General features: G+C 42.2%; 1 protein-coding gene across 2 annotated transcripts in view; it reads right to left on the reverse strand.

Moving 5' to 3' along the window:
• Positions 1 to 243: 243 nt before the first annotated feature.
• Positions 244 to 24672, reverse strand: part of GIPC1 (GIPC PDZ domain containing family member 1) — a 46413-nt gene continuing 21984 nt past the window's right edge. For both annotated transcript variants that reach the window (XM_042454104.1, XM_042454103.1), the window contains exons 5-7: positions 3923 to 4035; positions 3192 to 3273; positions 244 to 2399 (exon numbers count right to left, since the gene is read on the reverse strand). In XM_042454104.1, the coding sequence (XP_042310038.1) occupies positions 2248 to 2399; positions 3192 to 3273; positions 3923 to 4035 (347 nt within the window). In that variant the 3' untranslated portion in view covers positions 244 to 2247. The remainder of the gene's footprint in view (positions 2400 to 3191; positions 3274 to 3922; positions 4036 to 24672) is intronic.

A 24672-nucleotide genomic window follows, 5' to 3' on the forward strand; every position in this document is an offset into this window, starting at 1 on the left:
TCACATTAACAGGGCACAAGGGACAGCAATTCATTCAGATGTTCCAATCTCTCCTTGAGGCACACAGTGCATAGGGTGGTGTTGCACCCTCTGCATTTCTACCATCAGGTCATGGTCCTAGGTTTCTCATACTCCTCACGTATAAAAGTCTGTTTGTGTCAGAGGATCAGGATAGAAGGAAGGTGGATAGAACACCATCTGTTAAGGATATGCCCCACCCCCGCCCCCCGCTATGCACACACACACTAAAGGACACATGTACATGGAATTTAGTAGTGTCAATATATTTTATCTTAAAGATGCTTTACATGTAGAATACAAAAATACTTCCTAAGGAGGGCCTGGTGCCCAACCTACCCCAAAGGCTTCTGGTGCCAGGGTGCAGCAGATTGGCCAAGGCTTGGCAAAAGCATGGCCCTTTCTGAGTTTTGCAACATGGGTTCCAGAGGGCAACAAGGTTCCACATCCTCTCTGGGATTTGTGTCTTAGAGATACAGTAGGTGAACTAGGGCTAAAGTATAAAAGAGAATGGACTCTCTCAGCTCCCAGGGGTCACCAGCTGCTGCCTGAACTACAGTACTGGGATACAGCACAGGGTAGAGACCCAGTGTTCAGGAGTGTGTTGGGGGGGGTGTGTCAGTGAGAGGGTATAAATAATTTAACAGACACAGCATTGCAAACATTAACTGGGAGGTAGGTCAGTATGACAAAAGGGACAGATCAGTCAAGACAGGCTTTGACAAGGACATCATGTCCAACTCTAGACGGTAAGGGGAGCTTTCTGCTGCTGCTCTTGGAATATGCCTCTGAATGCTGATGCAAAACACCCTGACCCTAAAACCAGTTCAGCAGGAGAATACTCTCAAGTTATAGATGAAGGAAACACCACTTGTTTAAGAGCCTCCACATGGGTTCATCCCCTGAGAGAGAACATGGGACAGTCTTTGCACTACCATACAGCATGAATTGCCTGATGTTAGAAGCCCTGCACAGATTTGAGGGGAGTAGTGACCGGAAGCCATGTATGGCTCTGGAAGAGTGTCAGGGTGTGATTCCATTTAGATGGCAGGATAAACCAGAGCCATCCAGAGTGAGGGGAAAGAACCTGCGCCTGGGTGTGAAGTCTTAGATCAAACCTATTGTCCACAACTGACAGCTGTGTTGTGGCCTGTAGTCATACCCAGGGCAAAGGACACTGGTGAACAATGATCAAGATGGATCCCAGCCCAATGGCTGATGACAGAACAAAGGAACAGATGGAGAAGCAAGCTCAAGTGTTGCCAGTTATGGCGTGCAACCAGTAGTTGCAAGTCAAGTGGAAACTCTGGTACTTAGTTGCACAGATCTTATACACAAAAGAGGGGGACACCTTTCTGGGACATAGGAAAAGTGTATTTCCTCCCCCAGTTTTTTTTTAAACTGTATTTTATGGCTGATAATTTGTTTGGGGGGTGGGGACCATGGTATCTGCTGGCTAAGGCCTATGAAAGCTGAAAGGCTCAAAAAGTTATCAAACTAGGGAGATGGTCCCTAAAGGAATTCACAAATGTGTGAAGGGGGGGGGGGGGGGAGACATGGAGAGACAATCACCCTGATTAGGGAACTTGGCCCAATGTGAGAAAACAAACTTACCAATACGATTCACATACCAAAGTGAATAGAGGGGGACTAGCAGAAGATGTTCCTGCTGGTAAAAAGGCATGGACTGTACCCACTAAGGATTTAGTCCTCTTAGAGCAGATATGCATGACTAGGACTTTTGTTATAACGCCTCTCCCCCCCCCCCCATTTATGCAGGGTGTCAGAGGTCAAGCCCACTCCTACCCCATCCATCTCTCATGTGGTGCTCTGAGATTCCCTAGAATAACTCACTATCAGGCTACCTAGACCCACATCTCATCCAGGTTAAAAGTAAACTGGGAATTAGGTTCAGCCTCCCCATCTATAAGAACAGTGAACTGTGAGAGTTGAATTGGACAAGGAAACTGACAGCACACACATCTGGTTGACTACAGCCTCCATGAACTTCAGGAGTGGCAAGGTATCAGGAAAGAGCAGCAGATTCTGGCCCCAGTTCACATTATGCTGCAGTCACTGATGCAGTTTACTTATTGCTCTTGGAGCTGTCCAGCCCCTATGGAGAAAAGGTGGGCAGCCTTGCATCAAAGGGAGGGAACAGTGGTGCGCCAGGCCTGCCAGCGGCCTGCCCAATGGTCCTGCCTGCAGGGTTCAGAAGAGCGCAGAGTCCTAGTAGCGCCCAACCTTGGCATCACCAATGGCTCCCCAGACATCAAAGACAAATTCGTCAGGGAAGGCAAAGTCACCCAGCTGCTCATCCAGGGCTTCAGCAAACTCATCAGGATTCTGCTTGTCCTTGCCCAGTTCCACCATGGTAGCAGCTATAGTGAAGAAAAAGTCATAGACTAGCATTAGTTCAGCCTCCAACTTCACCCCCAATAATTAATCTGCCTTACCCAAGTCCCATCTTGCAAACATAGGTAAAATCTCACATTGGTTTCCATGTCTAAGAAAGAGCACAGGAAGTATAAAGAAGCTTTGCAGACCAAGGGTAAATGCCATCACTTATAGGGACAATCCTAACTAAGGGCTTGTCTACACAGGTCAACATGGGTTTCCCCCACCCTCACCATCACCTGTCTTCATGATGCAGAGGTAAAGCCCCAATTCAACTGTGAACTGTCTTCACAACATAAATCCAGTTTTTCATCAAATCTGGCCTCCCCTTACTTTAAACAGTCTTACCTTTTGCTCCAGATTAAAATCTGGATCACTTCTGAGCAATGCCAGGTAGCTATTTATACATGTCCTGCTGTGTCATCTGGCGCCATCACCACTGGTGTGAGTTGCTCCCTCTGAGATCACAACAAGGTGTCCAGTCATGTAATCAATGCTGGGCACCTTGTTCTTGACCTCAGAGGGAGCAACTCACACCAGTAATGGTGGTGCCAGGAGGCACAGCAGGATGCATGTGTAGACAGTTGCCCAGCATCACTCTGGAATGCAGAGGGGGGGGGGGGGGGGGAGATTTGGGGCAGCTCTGGGGCCAGAATACTCTGGGAGCAGCCCAGAGTACTCTGAATGGTGTAGACCCACCCTAGGTCATCCACAGTTTCTTCAAATTTTCAGTGGTTTAGCTTGCAGGTGAATGAATGGAAGGAGCAGCAACTCACCTAACTCTGTGTCACGGATTCCCATGTAGCTCTCCAGAAGGTCATCAACCTTTTCAATGGCCTTTTCTTCAAAAGCAGATGGCTGCAAAGGAGACAACTACTATTAGAGAAGCAGCAGAAACACTTATTTTTCTCTGCATGAACTGACAAGACCATTCCTGACGTCTACAAGCAGTGACAGGGCTAATGCAGGGGAAAGTGGCTGCAATATAGCTGAAGTAAGTGTGCATGTTGTGTTCTAAAGTTGGGGAAAACGTCTTGGGTTTAGGTGGAGCTCAGCAACTTGAGAAACAATGTGATGGGGCAAGGGAGGGTTCTGATCTGAAGGTCCACAAAGACATACTATCATTATCATTAATTCCATACCCTCAACCAGTCAGTGCCTGTTTATGCTTACTATCAATCCTCTTCTCTCTATTTCAGAGGCACAAATGTGAGGATGTTTGGAGGAGATGAACCACAGAACAGTGAAGGTGAGCAGAAACAAAATAAAGACCTGCTTCTTTTCACCTACAATAAATACAGTGAAAGTGAGAACTCAAAGGAGGGAGTTAAAGCTGCCAGGCATACTGCGCAGGTGGGGCAGGTGGTCACAAATCAGTATAAGGACACTGATTTGTGACCACCTGCCCCACCTGCCCCACCCATTTGTGGAAGGAAACTGAGTCCTGGTTCTTGACCAGGGCTACTTAGCTTCGTCACAGACATGGCTGGGCTTGTTAAGTTCATACCTGTTCCTCCACAGTGGCTGGCCCTTTGGCTCGAAGCCGTAGAGTTCCTCTCCCTGTGCCAAGCTGAGCACTCCCACTGTGTTTGCCTCCTGCAGACCTCTGACTGATCATATCTGGAATACAGAAAAAAAAAAGACCTCTTGAATTCTTGCTGACTTGCACACTGGTGGCCTGGGTTAGAAACAAGGCCCAAAAGGAGTTATTTGCTCTGTTTGAAAAAAGCTCCCTTTGCTGACACCCAGCCATACCTAACCTGTTGTGGGCTCGTTGTATACACTGATTATATGCAGTTTTCAACCTGAATCATGCCACTGATGATCCATATTAACAAGGATTAAAGTAGTATACCCAAAGAATATGGATGGATAAATATGTGTACATGCATTAGCCCCCCCCCCCCCGATTTGTCTAGGATTAACATACATTCAAACAGTCATGAGTACAGGCTGTCAGAATACCAAAATAGGACCATCCCAACAGTCCAAAACCCAAACAAGTAACACCAAACCATTTAATACCAAATATAAGACTTTAACAGTAATGAACTTGTCTCCAAAGATGAATTGTGGACTAGTAACTTGTTAAACTTGGACAAGTAACTTGGGACTAATAATTTGTAATGGTCAATTCTCAAAATGATCCCCAATTATTTATACTTTTTACATTTGTTCATAAACAATCTGTAGTAAGATGTGAACAGTGAGTAGAGATATCTTGTAGCACCTTTGAGACTAACTGAGAGAAAGAGGTTGGCAGCATAAACTTTCGTAGACTTAAGTCTACTTCTCCAAATGTGAATAATGGGGCAATTGAGTTTGCCAGTGATACCCAACTATTTAGTGTTGTTGTTAACTGCCCTCAGGTCAACTTTGAACTCTGGCAACCCTGTGAATGAGGCATCTTCAAGACACCCTATCCTCAACAACCTGCTCAGTTCCTGCAGATTTAGGGTCATGCTCTCTTTGACTGAGTCTGTCAACTTGGTGTGTTGCCTTCCTCTATTTCTACTGCCTGCTATCTTTCCAAGCATTATTTGTCTTTTCTAGTGAGTCATGTCTTCTCATGATGTGTTCAAAGAATGACAGCCTCAGTTTAGTCATCCTGGCTTCTAGGAAAACTTCAGATCTGATTTGCTCTTGTACCTGTTTGTCTTTTTAGCTGTCCACAGTATCCACAGAACTCTTCTCTAGCTCCACATGTCAAATGAATTGATTTTCTTTTTATCAGGTTTCTTTACCACTCAACTCTCACATCCATCCATCATCATCATCATCATCATCATCGTTTACTTCTATAGCGCTGTAAATGTAGACAGCACTGTACATACATAGTGATAGGAAATATGATGGCATGAACAATCCCTCTTTAGTGTTCAGTTGTGTATCCTTACACTTCAGGATTGTGCCTAATTCATTCATAGCCCTTCTTAGTCCTAGCCATCTCCTGATTTCTTGACTGCTGTTTCTGTTCTGACCAATGATTACTCCTAGATATGGGAAGTCTTTCGTTATTTCAATGTCCTCATCATCCATATTGAATTTGTGAATATCTTCTGTGGTTATTATCTTAGTTTTCTTAACAGTCACTAGAAAAGACAATAATGCTAGGCAAAGTAGAAGGCAGTACAAAGAGAGGAAGACTGCACAAAAGATGGATAGACTCTAGCAGCTGGACCAAGGAGCTGTATAGACAGGTGGTGGGATGCCGTCCCTTTTTGCCCTGGATGGGGATCGCGGCAACTGCATGCCGCAGCCTCCACAGGGAGCAAAAATAAGTCCCAAAAAGGGGCTTATTTTTCACTCCCTGGAAGGGGTGTCATAGCCATGACGGGGTGACATGATGATGCCCCTTCCATGCTGCTCTGTTTGGATGCTGCAGTAGTCACATCATGATGCCACACTCTGTGTAAATGGGGGCACAGCATCAGGGTGAGATGGGGCGGAGTCACAGCATTGAGCGTACGGATGCTACACTATGACTCTGCCCACAGGCCGGCACAAAGTGCCGGTCTGTATTCCCCCTAAGAGCCAAAATCTACAGGAGCTAAGCAGAGCAGTGAAGGATAGGGGGATTGGAGATGTCTCATCCACAGGGTTTTCATGAGTCAAGGCCGAGTTGAGGGCAGTTAACAACAATGAGTAAAAAAAACCTTATATATACTTTTAATAAATAAGTAAAAGGTGCAGAAAAAGGCAATCTAAAATAGTCAAATGTTCCCGCTGAGATGGCAGTCACAGTATATGAGGAAATATGATATTAGGTGTACAGAATTATGCACATTGTCAAGAAAGTGGCCAGGGAAGCACTTCTCCCTCTCTCATAAGCTGATTTAAAAAAAAAAAACAGATGAAGGAAGTATATCCATACATAACACTTAGCTTTGGTGATAGCAACCACAGTTGTAGTAATGAGACCCAACATGGACAACTAAAAAGGAGGTTTAGACAAATTCATGGAGGACAAGGCCAACAGTAGCTACGAGTCATGATAGATATACAGTAGACCCTTGCCTTACGCAGGGGACCTGTTCCGGACCCTCCTCCCACGCAAGGCGAATAATGTGTATGCTCAATCCCCAATGACTATAATGGGTCCCAGGTGTGGTGGCATGGCGGTGCAAGCACGGGTGCCATTCGTTGTATTGCAGCGCAGCTTCAGTGTAAGCTGAAAGCTGTGTATAGCGCACCCGCGTATGGCACGGGTGCACTGTATATTATATCCACTATTAGAAGTGGTATGTCTCTGAATACCAGTTGATTGGAGAAAGAGTGGGAGGTTGCCACTGTTCTCATGACTTGCTTCCCATAAGGAACTGACTGGCCACTGTGTGAACAGAATACTGGGCCAATTTAATCAAGCTGGACTCTTCTTAAAATGCAAGTGCACACTAAGGTAGTCAGATTATCAGTAGAACTTGGAAAAACATTCAGGATAAGCTGTTTAGCTGGACAGGACAGGCCCATCAAAAAGTAAAGGGGGAAAGACCAAAATAGAAGAGAAACTTTGCCTGCCATTACACTAGTCCTGAAAGGGCATAACTCCCATAATGGAAGGGTAGAAAGTAATCGGGGAATGGCAGGACAACAACAGATAAGCAGGTTTGGGGAAGCTATTCCTTAAATGTTTCTAATGCAGGTCTTTAAATATGTCTGAAACAAAAAACTTCGATCCCCATACCTACCAAGTCCATTTCGTTCTCTTCTCTCATTCTCAAACTGAGAAACAGAAAGTATACCCTTCCAGGAGCAACCCTATGCCTTCAGAGGTCTTATTTCTACAGCCCTTCCCAGCACACATCTTCTTTTCCACAGAAAGAATACTTCACTGGTAATTTTAAGCCTACGTGCCTCTCAATGTACTGTTAACTTCAGCTAAAAAACTAAATAAAGGCACTGGGGGAGATGGTGGGGGGTGGGGGGAATAACTAGCAGAGTTTCTCCTTGCTGATCAAAACAAGAAGATCCATGGCTTGCCAAGAGGTTAACACCTCTGTAGCATGGAGTTCCCAGAAAGGGGAAAGCAATAAAAAGCCAAGAGTACAGGATAGCAACCACCAGCCAGAACCAGAAATTCTTTCCTTAGCCAGAATATAAAGAGCAATTTCAGAAGAAGCCAGCTGTATCAACACCAAGCAAGAAGCACAAACTACAAGTTTTTCTCCTAAATGTCTTAACTAGTCAAGACAAACATTATCAAAAAGTTGGACAGATTACAGGGCTCTACTGGGCAGATGTCACAGGGGGGAAGTAAGTCACTTTGCTTCTTACCAGGAATCAGTTACACAAATAGGGAAAAGGCAAACATTATATCCAATAGTGATACTTATCATTTGAGAGATTTTATATTAATTCTGAAAGCTTGATGGAGTTTTTGCTACTTCCTTTGAACACTGTTTGTAGTGATGAAACTGTCAGCCACAGTGTCCCAATTTCTTCCTTGTTTCTTCAATTTTGCAACTTCTTTGTGCCTTTGTTGCCATCACTAGTTTCTATTGGTTTCTTGTAGCTAGTAAGGACCTGTGCCTTGTGTATGTGGATCTCTGACAAGATGGCTTAGCTGACCACGCATTCTTCATACAGCTGCAACTATCTGGCATATGACAGATTTGCATTTTTCCCCTCACTGTGGTTTTTATTACGCTGCTTGTAAAACTTATTTTCTGACCTGTGGGCAGGCTGTAGCACAGGAAGCATTTCTGGAAAACCAACAAGGTTGGCCTTATAGCACTCTTGATATTTAACAGAAATAACAGGAAAACCAATAGGTGCAAGGTGCTATTCTGGTATGAATTATACTGAGGATTCACAAGATGCACTTCTATAGCCATTTTTATTTCAGACTCCAAATATTTGTTGATTAAAAATTGTGTTCAAATACACAGACAGAGAGTCTCTAGGAAAAAAGCTTGTTTCACAGGATCTGGTATTAATACTGCATGTCAGATTGTATTTCCATGGTGAGTGGCATCATTAAATTATTTATGAAGCTTCCTATATGATCCACAGTTATTTATTATATTTATAAAATAATTCAGTATTAAAATATTTTATGCAGTAAGACAAATGATCATTTCAATATAATTGTTGTCTGCAGATACTTTTCTTCAGCTAACATTTTATCCTGGAAGCCTCTCAAACCACAAGTGATTCAGCAATTGTTCAGATTATGCCCCAACTCCCTATCAAACCTTCTCAGGTCAGATTGATTCCATGTCTCAACATAGCATGAGGGAGAATTTATCTACTCATAATCTCAGATTACATATGGTTCTTTGTCTGAAGATAATGGCAAAAAGTTACGTACTTTGAAAGGAATCATGCAAACACACCTAGGGTGCATCCCAAATGGCAATTTTTTCAGTCTCATTTGTAGCAAAGTCCATAATCTCTTCAAAAGTCCCTAGCTCATCACCTGCCTTTGTTTTGTTCATTTGCTCAATTCTCTCAAGTTTGTAGAATGCCAAGGTTCTATAAGATGTTGTTATATAGCTTCAAGTCATTTCTAATTTATGGAAACCCTAAGACAAACCTATCATGGAGTTTTCTTGGCAAGATTTGTTCAGAGGGGAATTTGCCTTTGTCTTCCTCTGAGGCTGAGCATGACTTGATCAAGCTCACTCAGTGTGTTTCCATGAATGAGTGGGTATTCAAACCCTGATCTCCAGATTCATAGTCTAGTGCTCAAAAGCTTAAGGAAAAACAATGAATCTAAGGGAATTATTGCATAGCTAAATAAAGCATCTAACTGCTACCTAATTCAGTCTTCATTCAGGCTGCATGCTAGTGTTATCACATGGCTTCTTGCCTCAAAACTGCCACCCAGGTACAGCCCGGTTCCAATGCTCATCCCTAAACTTGCTTTGGCAACCATTTTTCAAAATCAGGAGCTTTCTGACTTTGAAAAATAGCAAACGAAGCGACTCTCCTATGTTCCAAACACACAGAAGACAACATTATGAAGACAGAGGAATGTCTTTGATGTCTTTGACTGCAACTCTCATAGTCCTGTAACCAGCTATGCACCTGGAGGTTGGTGAAGTCTACTCTAAGCCATCAACTGGGAGTACATCTTTCCTTTGCAACCATTTATGGAAAGGTAAAGAGCAGATGGGCAACAATACTGTTGAATTAGCTCACAAATCACCATCAGTTTCTTAGTAGCAATGTGGAGTTCAGAAACACAGAAACTGCTGCCAAGTCTTTTCCCCCCCAGTATATATTGTTGTATTTATTCCCCTGCTTGAAATAAGTTCAAAACCCCTGCCCCAAGAAACTAGAAATGCACATTATTTTAAGTCACCCTTAAAAAGAAATTTTCTATCATAAAATAAGGGTGTGATGACTCTAGATCAACTTTGAGAAAGGAATTAAGCAAGTGCTGAGATTTTTGGATTTGCCTTATTCCCTGAAGAAAAATACACACCATCATCTCATTAGTGGGAGGCAGCTCCTACTGTGTGGTCTTGGAAAAGAACTGGCAGGTTAAAGCCCTGGGTTGTGATTGGGAAAATGCACTATTCTAGGAATGTAGCTGGGATGAGCCATCAGCACTTTATCACAGTGTTTCAAATCATTTAGTTTGCCATCTTATGAGGCAGATGTGATCTCTACAACAACTGCGCACATTTAGAAAGTGCCAGATAAACTTCCAAGGGAAGTCTGCAGAAGGCTATCTCAAAGCTCCAGGTTATAACAGGTATTTTAATTTAAAGGTCCTCACAGTCCTTTTAATGAAAAAAAAAAAAGTTAATTGTCAGAAGAGAAAAATAAATGTTTGGCTTACCAAAGCTGGGGCAAATGTGTTGGAACAATGGCAAGAAGCACTCTCCGTGTAGCTACAAGCAAGCTAAGAACCTTAAAATGTAAGAAATATGTAAACAGAGATTCCAGAAGAAGAGGCTATTAACAGTTACAGAGTGAAGGCTTGGCGCCCATTCCTCATACAACTTGCTCTTCATTTATAAAGAAAGTCTACAAATGAGACTTGCTGTGTGCTTTGTTAAACTTGCCTGCACACAATGAGGCACTATGTTGCGTCATTTTTATGTCAGTATGGCTTGTTACAGACAGCCAAAATAAAGCTGCTTCGAGTCACAGTGGAGGTATAGTGTTTCAATGATGCATGCGTCCTAAGAGTCCAGAAGCCACACCAAAGCCACATTCCAGTCCTTAGGGCTGGAGCTTGGCTTTGGTGTGACTTCTGGACTCTTAGGACGCATGCATCATTGAAACACCATACCTCCACTGTGACTCAAAGCAGCTTTATTTTGGCTGTCAGTAACAGGCCAAAGAGCAAGTCCATATCTGGATGAGACCATGCTCTCATTTGAAGAGGCCAGTAAGTTCCCTCTGTTTCCTCACACTTTCATAAGACCGTATGAAAGCTGTGCTATGCCTAGTCATACCAAGGTAGTTAGTCTGGTGTCCTTCATGAATTTTGAACTACTCTTGTAACCCCTGACCACCAGTATGTTGGTTGAGGTGTATGGGGATTGTTGTTGAAACCATTTAGAGGGCACCAGTTTCTCCACCCCTAGTTACACAGACTACAATTCTTTAAGGTTTCAGATAACCCTGAAAATGCCAGAGACTGAACCCAGGACCATTTGCATGCAAAGCAAGTGCTCCACCATGGAAGTACAGCCCTTCCTATGTAGCCCTCTCTTAAGCCTAGATAAAAGAGAGAAATGGCATAGTGTGATGTTGTCAATGCATTAATGTGACAGAAACAACTTGCTTCTGGTTTTGCCACGTGACAGCTCACCTTGGCTTGTCTCACATAGAAACTGCTTGATTGTGTACTGAGATACACTGGTCCCAAGCAGCTGCCACTTTGTTCCACACATCAAGAAGGCATATGCCTTTTGCTTATTTATGCACACTATGTTGCAATGTAGCCTATAATCACATCCATGGGGTTTTCCTCCTGAGGATATCCTATAGCAAGAATGGCCAGTAGGCTGATTGTGTGTCTTTTCTTGCTGTCATCTACAGGTAGGGTTGGCCCAAAGCATTTTGTTACCTAAGACAAAGAACAAGATGATCCTTCCCCATTTCCATGTATAGAGGTAAAACAGACTAGGAGTGATATTTTACGTCAACACTGGTGGTGAGACACTGTCCTTCACTGCACCTGGGGACAGGTGGATACTACAAGGGTCTGGAGAAATGGCTGAGGAGTTCATTCACAGCTGTTCCCCTCTGCCTAATGGTGGACAGGTTGCCACCTTGAGTGATCACAAATCATCAAGCTATCCCAGAGAGCAACCCACCACTCCCAAGGGGAAGGTGTCATTAGCGAGACTGGTGAAGGCTGACTTCTTGTAATTCCGGCTGAGAAAAAGTAATATTTCTGAGAGACATTTTACATATTGATAAGCAAACTGCAAGAACAGGAATTCAGTATCTTATCCCTTACATGAGTGAAGAAATGAAGTTACTGTCCTATGAGCCTTCCCAAGCAGCTCATCACATAGGGCAGAAGCTATAAGGAAGGAGGGAAAGGAGCTCTGCACAGACCCTGCAGTAGGCAGTGGGTTTTCACTCAATAGTGCCAGTGGAACCTAACAGACCCAGCTGCATTGTCAATAAGCTAGGATATACTATACCCAATTTTTCAGAGACATACAGAGAAAAGAAATGAAAACTATCAACTCACAGCCTCCTGGCATCATCCCCAACAGCAGTTGCCTGGCTCCCTGCCCCTCCAACATGCCCATACCCACACAGATCTCCAGCATACCAGAATCCTCCAAATGCAAGCTAGCATATTATAGGCCATTGCTGTGCTAGGTGTAAAAGCAGGAAAGGCTGAACCCTGACAAGAAGACTGTCCCTTAAGATGAGCTTGGGTTGGACTTAGGACATCATAAGCCAGCTCCAGCCAACCTTGACAACCAGAATGCTGCCTCATTGCCTACTACTATCCTGAGGGAGATTCACACAAGGGCTGCACAACCTCTGGGAGGGGTGCACAGAATGAGGTCTCCTTCTCTGCATAAACTTTCAAATACTTGGCCACAAATATTAGGCTCTCTCAGTTCTTGAAGACAGGCACATCCAGGGCAGAAGGTTTTCCACAGACTTCTTTCCAACCAGTAATTTTTATGTAGAAGCGTTTAGTGTGCACATAATGTGTGGGGTACGGGACAGACATTCACCCAGGTGTAATTCTACTGCTTGGTGTAGCCAACATCCCACTGTTATATACAGATCCTAAATGAACCTTTGCAGTGGGTTAGAGTCTCCTTATAGCTTCTTATGGTAGGGTCAAGAAGGCATGGACAAAAGCAGTGCAAATAAAATGTCTGGTTATTCTATCCAATCTGGCAGAGAAAGCAGGTAGCAGCCCCAGATGTTCCTGGACCAGTTCTTGTTAGGTTTCCCATCTGTGCTATTCGCTACATGATAGGAAGAAATTCCATGACTAGTGCAATCCCAACTGAGCAAAAACACCTCTCATGATTTTCTTGGCTGGCTCTGCCTTTAGACTTAGCTGGATGTACAACCAACAACAAGTTGCAACACTTTTTACTGAAAATCTCCCGCTTACTGAAGAATGATGAGCCCCAAGAAAAAATGCTAACCAAAGGGAGTAGTGGGGAAGAGTAAAGATTGCAGGGGCACATCAATGCAGACCATGCATTCATCATAAAAACAAAGAGCCTATGAAGAGGAACAAAAAGAAAAAAGTGTTGCTGGGGTAGCACCAAGGCACACTGACAGAACTAGAGGAAGGGGAAATGTGTTGCTTTCCATAGCAAGAAAACATCCAACTTGGAACCCAATTTGATTAATCTAGGAAAAGTCCTAGGACTGTCCCTCCAGTTGTATGAAGATAGAGACTGCTCAGCTAGACAGCCCATGGTGGACTCCAAGATGGTGCTCTGTTAGAGCTCCATAAGAAGTATTGTATTCCTTGCAGCAGATGCTCCACAATATTCCTCTGCTACTCTGCCCAAGATATTGGGTGTCAAACAAAAGGAAAGGAATGCTGGTGGTGAAGGATGGAATCTGGCAGTTATAAGGCAAGACACTAAGTAGTCTTACATCATGGGTGGAAATCTTATTTGTGGATTTCTAAGAAGGGGAGCTCTACAGCAGGAAGGCCATAGGATAACAGTATGTGCCTAGTCACAATCTACACAGAGATGGTCAAACACAAACTGTTGTCTCTCTAGCCCAACCACAACCTGTAAACCCACAGATAAGTTGCTGGTCCTGCTGGAGGCATGCAGCAGCTATAATCCTCCCAGCTGACTGAGATGCACCAAGAACTTGGAGCTGGCTAGTTTTAAGTTGGTCTGAATCCCACTCTGACTGTCATTTTGCCTTTAATCACAATTCTGGTCAGCTTCCAGCTCTTCATTTGCTTACAACATCTGTTGTTGTTAGCTGCCCTTGAGTTGGTTCGGACTCATGGCAACCCTGTGGATAAGACATCTCCAAGAATTCCTTTCCTCCACTGCCTTGCCCAGATCCAGCAAGCCCTTGTCCATAACCCTGCTGATCAAGTCTCTCCATCTGGTTTGTGATCTTCCTCTCTTTCTTCTACTCTCTACCTTTCCCAGCATTATTGTTTTTTCTAGTGATCCGTGCCTTTTCATTATGTCAATAAAATATGATAGTCTGAACTTGATCATCTTAGCTTCCAAGGAGAGCTCTGGTCTGATCTGTTCCAAGAACCCATTTGTTTGTCTTCTTGGCTGTCCACAGTATCCTAAGCACTCTTCTCCAGCACCACATTTTTAATAAGTTGATTTTCTTTTTGTCTGCTTCCTTCACTGTCCAGATCTCGCATCCGTACATGGTAACTGTGAATACAATGGTCTGGATGATTCTTACTTTAGTGTTCAGTTGTATGTCTTTGCTCTTCAGCATCTTTTCGTTCTTTTATAGCTGCCCTTCTCATTCTTAGAGGCTGCCCCTTCTTCAGCTGGACTGGGGCCAGGGAAACCACACGCCACGGTCATGATCTGGCCTTTCCAGGGCGCGAAAAGGATCCACGAAAAGGAGCCATGGCGCCGGAGAAGCACCATGATTCCATGTGCAGTGGACCAGTGCATGGCATCATGGTGCCCTGGGCGGAGTTGGGGCTTGCGTCGTACAGATGCTACGCCCCGACTCCGACCCCCAGCCAGCCCAAAGTGCTGGTCTGTACTGGGCCTTAGTCTTCTTTTTATTTCTTGACTGCAGTCTCTATTCTGGTCAATGTTTGATTCTAGATATGGGAATTCTTTAATTATTTCAATTTACCTGTTGTCTAGTTTGAATTTGTGTATTTTTTGTTGTCATTGTTTTTGTTTTCTTTATGTTCAGCATCAGACCTGCCTTTGCACTTTCATTTTTGACCTTCTTTGTTAACTGCTCCAATTCCTGAATGTCTTCTGCTAATATTATGGTGTCGTCTGCATATCTTAGGTTATTAATGTGGAAATAGAGGGGTATAACCTTTTAAAGAGAAATAGGCCAAACAAGAAAGGAGGAGGAATAGCACTATATGTCAGAGATATTTACACCAGTGAAGAGATCCAGGACATCAATCATGGAAGCCAGGTGGAGAGCATCTGGGTAAAAATTAAAGCGGAGGGAAACAACAAGGATGTTACGGTGGGAGTCTACTACAGACCCCCAAGTCAGACTGAGGAATTGGATGATATCTTTCTAGAACAGATGACCACACAGTCAGAAAAGAGAGATGTAGTAGTGATGGGCGACTTCAACTATCCTGATATTTGTTGGAAGTCAAACTCAGCAAAATCCTCAAGGCCTAGCAAATTCCTCACTTGCCTGGAAGACAATTTCATGGTCCAAAAGGTGGAAGAGGCAACAAGGGGGTCAGCTATTTTAGATCTGATCCTAACCAACAAGGATGACTTGGTTAATGGGGTGCAAGTGGTGGGATCATTAGGTGGAAGTGACCATGTTCTCCTGGAGTTTGTAATACAGTGGAAAGGAGAAGCCAGGCATAGTCAGACACGCATTCTAGACTATAGGAGAGCGGATTTCAGTAAACTTAGACAAGTATTGAGGGCAATTCCATGGTCAGAAATACTAAAAGATAAAGGAGTTCAGGACGGATGGGACTTTCTCAAAAGGGAGATACTGAAGGCACAATTTCAAACAGTTCCAGTGAGAAAGAAAAACGGGAGGTGTCTCAAGAAACCAGGATGGATGACTAAGGAACTTTCAACCGAGCTAAGTTTGAAACGGAACATGTATAAGAAATGGAAAAAGGGGGAAATCACAAAAAAGGAATTCAAAGAAATAGCAGGCATGTGTAGGGGTAAAGTCAGAAAAGCTAAGGCACAGAATGAACTCAGGCTTGCTAGAGAGGTTAAGAACAACAAAAAGGGCTTTTTGGGATATGTCCGCAGCAAAAGGAAGAAGAAGGAAACGGTAGGGCCACTGCGTGGAGAAGATGGCAAAATGCTAACAGAAGACAAAGAAAAGGCAGAATTACTCAACACCTTCTTTGCCTCAGTCTTCTCAGAAAAGGCAAAGGGTGCTCAACCTGAGGATAATGGAGCAGAGGACAGGATAGGGGCATTTCAGTACAGAATAAGTAAAGAGATAGTAGAGGAAAACCTTATTAATCTAAATGAATTTAAGTCTCCGGGACCAGATGAACTCCATCCAAGGGTATTAAAAGAACTGGCAAATGTAATATCGGAGCCATTGGCAATAATCTTTGAAAACTCCTGGAAAACAGGAGAGATCCCATCAGACTGGCGGAGGGCAAACGTTGTCCCCATCTTCAAAAAGGGGAAAAAAGAGGATCCCAACAATTATCGTCCAGTTAGTCTGACATCAGTACTAGGAAAGATTCTGGAGCAGATCATTAAACAGAGAGTCTGTGAACATCTAGAAGGCAATGCCATAATCACAAAGAGTCAACATGGGTTTCAGAGAAACAAGTCATGCCAGACAAACCTGATCTCTTTCTTTGATAAAATTACCAGCTTGGTAGATGAAGGGAATGCTATGGATATAGTATATCTTGATTTCAGTAAGGCCTTTGACAAAGTTCCCCATGACATTCTTGCAAAAAAGCTTGTAAAATGTGGGCTAGACAAAGGAACTGTTCAATGGATCTGTAATTGGTTGACAGGCCGAACCCAAAGGGTGCTCAACAATGGCTCCTTTTCATCCTGGAGAAAAGTGACCAGTGGGGTCCCACAGGCCTCTGTCCTCGGGCCAATTCTATTCAACATCTTTATCAATGACTTGGAGGACAAAATTGGGGGAATACTTATCAAATTTGCAGATGATACCAAATTAGGGGGAATAGCTAATACCCCAGAGGACAGAATCAAGATTCAAAATGACCTGAATAGACTAGAAAGCTGGGCCAAAGCTAACAAAATGAAATTCAACACGGAGAAATGTAAGGTATTGCACTTAGGGCGGAAAAATAAAATGCACAGATATAGGATGGGTGACACCTGGCTGAATGAAACTACGTGTGAAAGGGATCTAGGAGTCCAAGTAGACCACAAGTTGAACATGAGTGAACAGTGTGATGCGGCAGCTAAAAAGGCCAATGCTATTTTAGGCTGCATCAATAGAAGTATAGTGTCTAGATCAAGGGAAGTAATAGTGCCACTATATTCTGCTCTGGTCAGGCCCCACCTGGAATATTGTGTCCAGTTCTGGGCGCCACAATTCAGAAAGAACATTGAGAAACTGGAGCGTGTCCAGAGGAGGGTGACAAAAATGGTGAAAGGTCTGGAAACCATGCCCTATGAGGAACGACTTGGGGATGTTTAGCCTGGAGAAAAGAAGGTTAAGAGGTGATATGATCGCCCTGTTTAAATATTTGAAGGGATGTCATATTGAAGAGGGAGCAAGCTTGTTTTCTGCTGCTCCAGAGAACAGGACCCGGAACAATGGATGCAAGCTGCAGGAAAAGAGATTCCACCTGAACATTAGGAGGAACTTCCTGACAGTTAGGGCTGTTCGACAATGGAATGCACTCCCTCGGACCTCCCTTCCTTGGAGGTCTTTAAACAGAGGCTGGATGGCCATCTGTCAGGGATGTTTTGATTTGGATTTCCTGCATGGCAGGGGGTTGGACTGGATGGCCCTAGTGGTCTCTTCCAACTCTATGATTCTATGATTCTATGATTCTTTCTATCGTAATTCCTCCTTTTTCTGATTCTAATTCTGCTTTTCTTATTATGTCTTCAGCACAAGTAGGGTGACTGGATGCAGCCTTGTCTGGCCTCTTTGCCTACTGGGAACCATTTTGTTTCCCAAAATTCTGTTCTGGTGGCCTCTTGTCCTTGATACAGACTCCTCATCAGGACTATCAGATGTAGTGGCACCCCCATGACTCTGAGTGTGTTCCATAGCTTTTCGTAATCTATACAATCAAATGCTTTGTTGTAGCCTACGAAACATATGCAAACAACTCAAAGAAGGATTAAAATGGTATTTCAAAGAGAATATGAGTGATGAACTTGAAATGATAACTATATGGGATGCATCAAAAACATATATGAGGGGATTTCTGATTAAAAAAGAATAAAACAAAGTTCAGAAAAGAATAAAACAAAGAAAAAAGAAATAGAAGAAATCTCAAAGAAAATACATAGACAAGAAGAAAGACTGAGGGAAAATCCAAATAGTAAAAAAAAATTAAAAATGGATTAAATCTCTTGAAAAAACAACTGAATAACAAAATAACAGAAAAAATAAGCAAAAAACTAAAATATGTCAAACAAAAACAATTTGAAGGAGGAAACAAAGCAGAGAAATTTTTAGCATATAAAGTCAGAAGAAGAAAAAAGAAAAAAGCTTGATAGTGGAGATACAAGAAGGAGAAAAAAATATACAGAACAAAATGACATAAAGAGAATATTTCTTGAATATTATAAGGAGTTATATAAAGAAATAAATGAAGAGAATCAACACAAAGGGAAGATAGTAGAATGTTTAAATAATATAAAAGAATTGGAAGAAAACAAAGAAATACAGGAAATGATAAATAAAGATATCTCTATAGAAAAAAATTAGTGAAGCTATTGACAAGGTAAAAAACAGAAAGGCTCCAGGACCCGATGGATTCTCAATGAGCTACTATAAAAAATTTAAAGAAATATTAATGGAGCCATTACAAAAAACATTCAATGATATAAATAAGAAGGGAATACCTGAAACATGGAAAGAAACAAGTATAGGACTAATACCTAAAAAAGTTAAAGATCATACATTAACAAAGAATTATAGACCAATCTCCCTACTAAATTCTGATTATAAAATTCTGACGAGTATAATAGCAAAAAGAATGAGAAAGATACTAAAAAATTGGATTCAACAAGATCAATGTGGTTTCTTCCCTGAAAGACATGTAAAAGAAAATACAAGAATTATAATAGACTTAATTGAATATTATGATAAAAGTCCAGGGACAGAAGTGGCATTTCTCTTTTTGGACGCAGAAAAAGCCTTCGATATCCTGCATTGGCAATTTATGATTTATCTATTGGAAAAATTAAATTTTGAGGATAAGATTGTAAATTGGATAAAACAGATATATCAGTGATGGTGAACCTATGCGTGCCAGAGGTGGCACTCGGAGCCCTCTAGAAAGCCAGAGGGACATGGCACTTTGCAATAAATAAGTGGGGTTTGAGTTGCAGTTTGGGCACTCAGCCCCTAAAAGGTTCACCATCACTAAGATATATGATCAACAGGAAGCCAAAATACAGTCGGCCCTCTCCTTATGCAGGGGATCCGTTCCAGATCCCACCATGTAAGGCGAATTCTGCCTATGCTCAAGCCCCATTGGAAACAATGGGGCTCGTGCACGGTGGTGTGGCAGCACCACAGTCGTGTGCCCCCATTCAATTGAATGGGACACGCCGCCCCTTCCCCCCCACACGCTCCCGCGGCTTGAGCGCATACTCTCAAGACTGCGTATGGCGCGGGCGCACTGTAATAATTAATGGGGGAAAACAAAAACATGTAAAATTACTAAGGGAACCAGACAGGGCTGCTCCCTATCTCCCCTCCTTTTTATTATGGCCTTGAAATATTATGCAATAATATAAGAAAATAAGCAAATGAAAGGGGCTAAGAAAAGAGGAAGAGAGTTTAAAATACGAACCTATGCAGATGATATAGTTTTTATCATTGAAGACCCACTGAAAGGGGTGCCTAAGACATTGGAAGTTATAAATGAATTTGTTCAATGTGCAGGGTATAAAATAAACAAAAGTAAATCAGCGCTTTTAACATTAAATATGACAAAAAACAAAACAAAAGACACTTCAAGAAATAAGTGGAATACAAATTCAAAAGAAAAGAAAATACCTTGGTATACACCTAACAAAAAAAACTTTCCAAACTTTTTGACAACAACTATAAACCAATATGGCAAGAAGTGAAAAAGAAATTGGAAAAATTGTCAAAACTATATTTGTTGTTAATGGGGGAAATTGCACTTTTAAAAATGAACATACTGCCTAAACTATTGTTATCTATTTCAGAATCTCCCAATTATACTAAATGATTTGGTATTTACTAAATGGAAACAAGAATTATCTAAATTTATATGGGTGGGGAGGAAAGTAAGGATAAAATGGAATGTAATAATCGACATTACAGAAAATGGGGGCTTATCCGTGCTGGATCTGAAACTATATTATCATGCATGTAGTTTAGAGTGGGTGCAGGAATTGATATACCCGAGAAATGAAAATTTGTTAGATCTGGTAGGTTTTGATTTGATTTTTGTATGACATGCTTTTTTGTGGTATGGGAAACTGGAACAAAACAAACATTTCAATGAACATATTATTAGAAAGGCAGTTTAAAGAATTTAGAAAATATATAAAGGAAAAATATATAGGGAAATCCCAGACTGGTTCAAAACACCTATCAAGAAAAGTGGTTCTACTGAAAAGCTGTTTGCTTGGGTATGTGTGCATGTCTCTCTCTCTCTCTCCAGGATGGTGAGCAAAGCCAAAAACATCAATATCCACATTGGAGTATCCACACGGAGAGAAGGAAATCAGCACTGCCATCCCAAAGCACTAACAAGTATTAATCCACCCCTAGCGATTAAAGGAGGCAGGGGGCTCACACAACAGCCAAACCTAAGGAGGAAATAACTTGGAAAGTGGAAAATTATCCTCCTTCCCAGAACTGTCCAATGAGTCACTCAAGGAGGAAGGAATTTGTAGTGGCAGAGGCAGACAGACATGATGGATAAGCTGAAGTGCAAACAGGAGGGAATGCAATACATTTAGAAATTGAAACTTGTGAGGTTTATTCCGGGTAGCGAGAGGAAGCATTATGAATAATAGAACACTGAATTTTTGGATTTGTAGCTACGCAATGACACATTTATGCAGCAAACCTCTCTCTACTAAGTAGACCAGTACAGACTCTACAGTGGGCTTTGCCCCAGGATTCAAGGACATCCTAGATAGTGACCAGCTTGACACATCAGGGATACAGAAATACAACAACACAAGATTGTCCAAAATAAGGAGTTCAGTCCTGCCCAGAACTCAGCTATTATCACCAGAGTAATCCTGCAAGAGATACTGAAGTGGACAGAACTTTGCACTGGCCCTCAGCACATAGCTTCCTGAACATACCATCACTCAAAGGCTGGGGCAGTCCAGCTCCTAGTCTTCCTTCACATACCTCACTTCCTCATATCTCCTCTGGGAAACCTGGTCACTATTTCCAGGTTATTCCTTCCTGCATGTCGTTGCTTATATGGCCTTCCAGTACAGTATTGGCCAAATGCAGAATCCCTTCCTTAGAGACTTAACAAAGCTTCTGAATAAAGAAACAAGGCCATATCAGTTTTGGCTGGCTTTGCTGGGTAAGGCAGAGGCAAGTGAGGACACTTACATTGTTGTAGAACAGTTCCTGCGTGCACCTCCAAGCAACAATACCCAAACACAAACGAATGAACACACACACACACACTCCTGAGAAAGTGTGCTCACCAGACATGGTAACAGGCACAGCAAATATGGTGAGCCTATGTTTAGAAGCTTGGATGGATGAAAAAGCCTTACTGAATAGCTATAAAGGCCCTTTTGGAAAGTCTGTTCACACTGCCATTTTAAGAGATTTTGTTACTTGAAGCTGAGGCAAAATGATGCCCTCTGCTGCTAAGGCCAAAGCCAACACTTTAAGACTTGCTGCACTGTTGAGATCCCAATTTCAGCATTCATATCTCCCTCCTTCTGGTATTGCCTGAAGCAAACTGCTTCACCTTCTTCCTCCAAGGCTGACCTTGCCTGTTTCCTGAAGAGGGCACGTGTGCAAGCCTTCCCCTTTCTAGGCTCAGAACTGAGTTCTGGCTTAAGGATGCAGAAAGCTTGCTGCTTGGTACTATCCTGACCTCTGCTGGTGAGAGAAGCTGCTGTACTATTTATAAATCAAGCAAAACTGTGTCTTAGCTGAATCACAGGCCTGCTGCCTCGAAAGGAGTTTCCATACATATAGGCTGTCATATGCACAACATGAATATTATTAATGTACTGTGGAAAGCAAAAGAAAGCCCCTTCACAGCACATAATATATGTCCCTCTGCCATCAGGTTGGATAGTCGTATGCAGTGGTGTTTCATGCAGGTACTGTAGGGCAGAGAGTCCTATTAGAATTCTGAATTTGCATGCATCTGTTAAAAGAGAGTTGATGTAACACTTTGGAAATAAATATGGCTAAAAAGTGATAAAGAGAAGAAAGTAATATGAAGCTCAAAACCCTTAGGAAGAATTTTACCGAAAAATGCATCAATGTTTAACATATTGTTGAAAATATAATGTAACATATACTTAACATATACAGATTAACATATACTGTAAAGAACATCAGTGATTTTTCTCCCAATTTTAGTCTGAACTTTCATCATGCTCATGAAAACAATATGTAAATTATACCCATTACCGACAGCTGTCCCTCAGGCCTGAGTCTACAGCTGATCTTTTGCAGAATGCCAAGATGTCCACTTCTGTGGCCAATGTGGTGGCGCAGTAGCAGCATCTGCTGGTCTATTAACAGCACAACACTCAGCTGGAGACAGCCTGATTTTCAGGACTATGTTTAGCCTTTCCAAACACACACACACACGGTAAAAACTCTGAACTCACACAGTTCAGATTCTGTGTCAAGAAAAACAGCTCTATAAATTAAGCAAACAAAACTGCCAAATATTTTGTATTATTTATTCTGGTTTTGGCAATTGTGCAGTGCTGGGAAAAGAAGGGATGATGAGCTCCCAAGCATTCCCTCATGTTATCTCCCGTCTAATTTCAAACGTCAGCAGGCATTATCCACACATTGGCAATGGAGCCGAAAGGGCTACATTGTGAGAGTGCTAGAAACTTGCTTTTTAAAAATGAATAGATTTTTAGAAAGGAGATCTCTGAATTCTGGACTACATCTTGTGGTCTTTCAATACAGCATGATATGGTATGACAGCATACAGTCAGACCTACTTACTGTCCTATCCATTTCTGAGAAGGAATTGGCAAAGCAAAAGATCACAGTCTCATCCCACCCCTTATGTTAAAATGCATTCTACTCCCTCAAAAGGGCCAGGTAAGCAGCCTGAGCCTATTTTTAAAAGCTCTGTAAATGATTAGCAAAACATCTCTGGCAAGGGTAAGTATGTGCCCAGGTAAGCAACTAGGTAAAATGGGTAAGAGGGCTGTTCTCCTTGCCCCAAATCTTCTGCATACATCCTTCAATAGACTATCGTCCAACAGACTATATCCCTTGAGAAAAGGTTCTCCACACATACTTTAAGATTTGTTGTTTCCTAGACGCTCACACACATGTGCATACACACATACTACTGTGTATGTTTAGATACAGTATGTTGGGGTGGGCAAATTAGGTGTGTCCAGGGGTAAATTTTGTCCTCCTTAAATTTGGTTGAGGGCTGCATTTTTCTCCCAAAATTATGACTGTAAATCCATATCTGATTTGGATGGCCGGGGGGGGGGGGGGACGGGGATTGAAACATCCCATACACACTAAACCTCTGTCTTGTTGTTAACCACCTTTGAGTCAGCTTCAATTCATGGCAATCCCATAAATGACATGTCTTCAAGACCCTATCCTCACTCATTCAGCTCAGGTCCTGCAAACTCAAGGCCAAGGCCTCCTTGATTGAGTCCATCCATCTAATATACACTCTTCCTCTCTTTCTGCTGCACCATATCTTTCCTACCATTATTGTCTTTGCAAGTGAGTCATATCTTCTTGTGTGTGGCTGAAGTATGACAGCCTCAATTAGTCATCTTAGCTTCCAGGAAGAGCTCAGCCTTGATCTGTTCTAGGACCCATCTGTTTGTCTTTTTGCTTATCTATGGTATCCTCAGCATTCTTCTCCAGCACCACATTTCAAATGAGTTGACTCTTCTTCTATCAGCCCTCTTCACTGTCAGGCTCTCAGATCCATACATGGTGATGGGAAATACAATGGCTTAGATGATCCTAATTTTAATTAGGCTCTGTCTTACTGTAAACTACTGCTGTGGAGATTTCCAGAAGCAGCAATTATCATTTTTGAGCTCTCTAAAATTGGGAGGCAGAAGAGTTCAGGGGGAATCTCAAGTTCCCAAAAAGGGCTAAGGAGGAGTCACACATGCAGTCCACATTTTTAATGGCAAGATGAAAGCAAAATTACAACCCTATCTAACTCTGCCGAAGTTTAGTTTACAATGTGCCAGTAAACCAACAGAGAATCCCAACACACACCATTTGTCAACTTTCACTTATTGAACTAGATACTTGTGAAGTGTTTAAATAGTCTCCTTGCTTAGAGGAATCATCCATCTGCGTATGAAATGCCCCCAACATTCAATATGCTATGTTAGCCAAAAAAGTGAAAAACAAGAATCTGTTAACTATGGCAATGAGTGATGTCCTGAAAGATAATGATTAGGAGAGAAATACATTAAAATTAAAATGTTTAAACTGCCACTAGACAGAGTTCTGAGATGCACAGCCTTCTTTGGCGAAATGATACTCAATTTCAATATTTAGCACAACAGTCAAAGTCAAATCCTTACTGCCAAAACAGAAAACCTACAGCATTATGTTTAACAATAACTGGCTAAAATGCTGTTAGTGGAAAGATCTTTGCTCTGGTTCAATAAGCTAGAACATGAACCTACAAACTAATTTCTTTGTTTTCTATGTGCAATGCTGTACCTATCACATTTTTTTTAAAAAAAACCAATTACATCAAGATTTAAGTTTGTCTTGGGATTT

This window comes from Sceloporus undulatus, chromosome 2 (genome assembly GCF_019175285.1).
Source record: "Sceloporus undulatus isolate JIND9_A2432 ecotype Alabama chromosome 2, SceUnd_v1.1, whole genome shotgun sequence".
NCBI lineage: Eukaryota > Metazoa > Chordata > Lepidosauria > Squamata > Phrynosomatidae > Sceloporus > Sceloporus undulatus.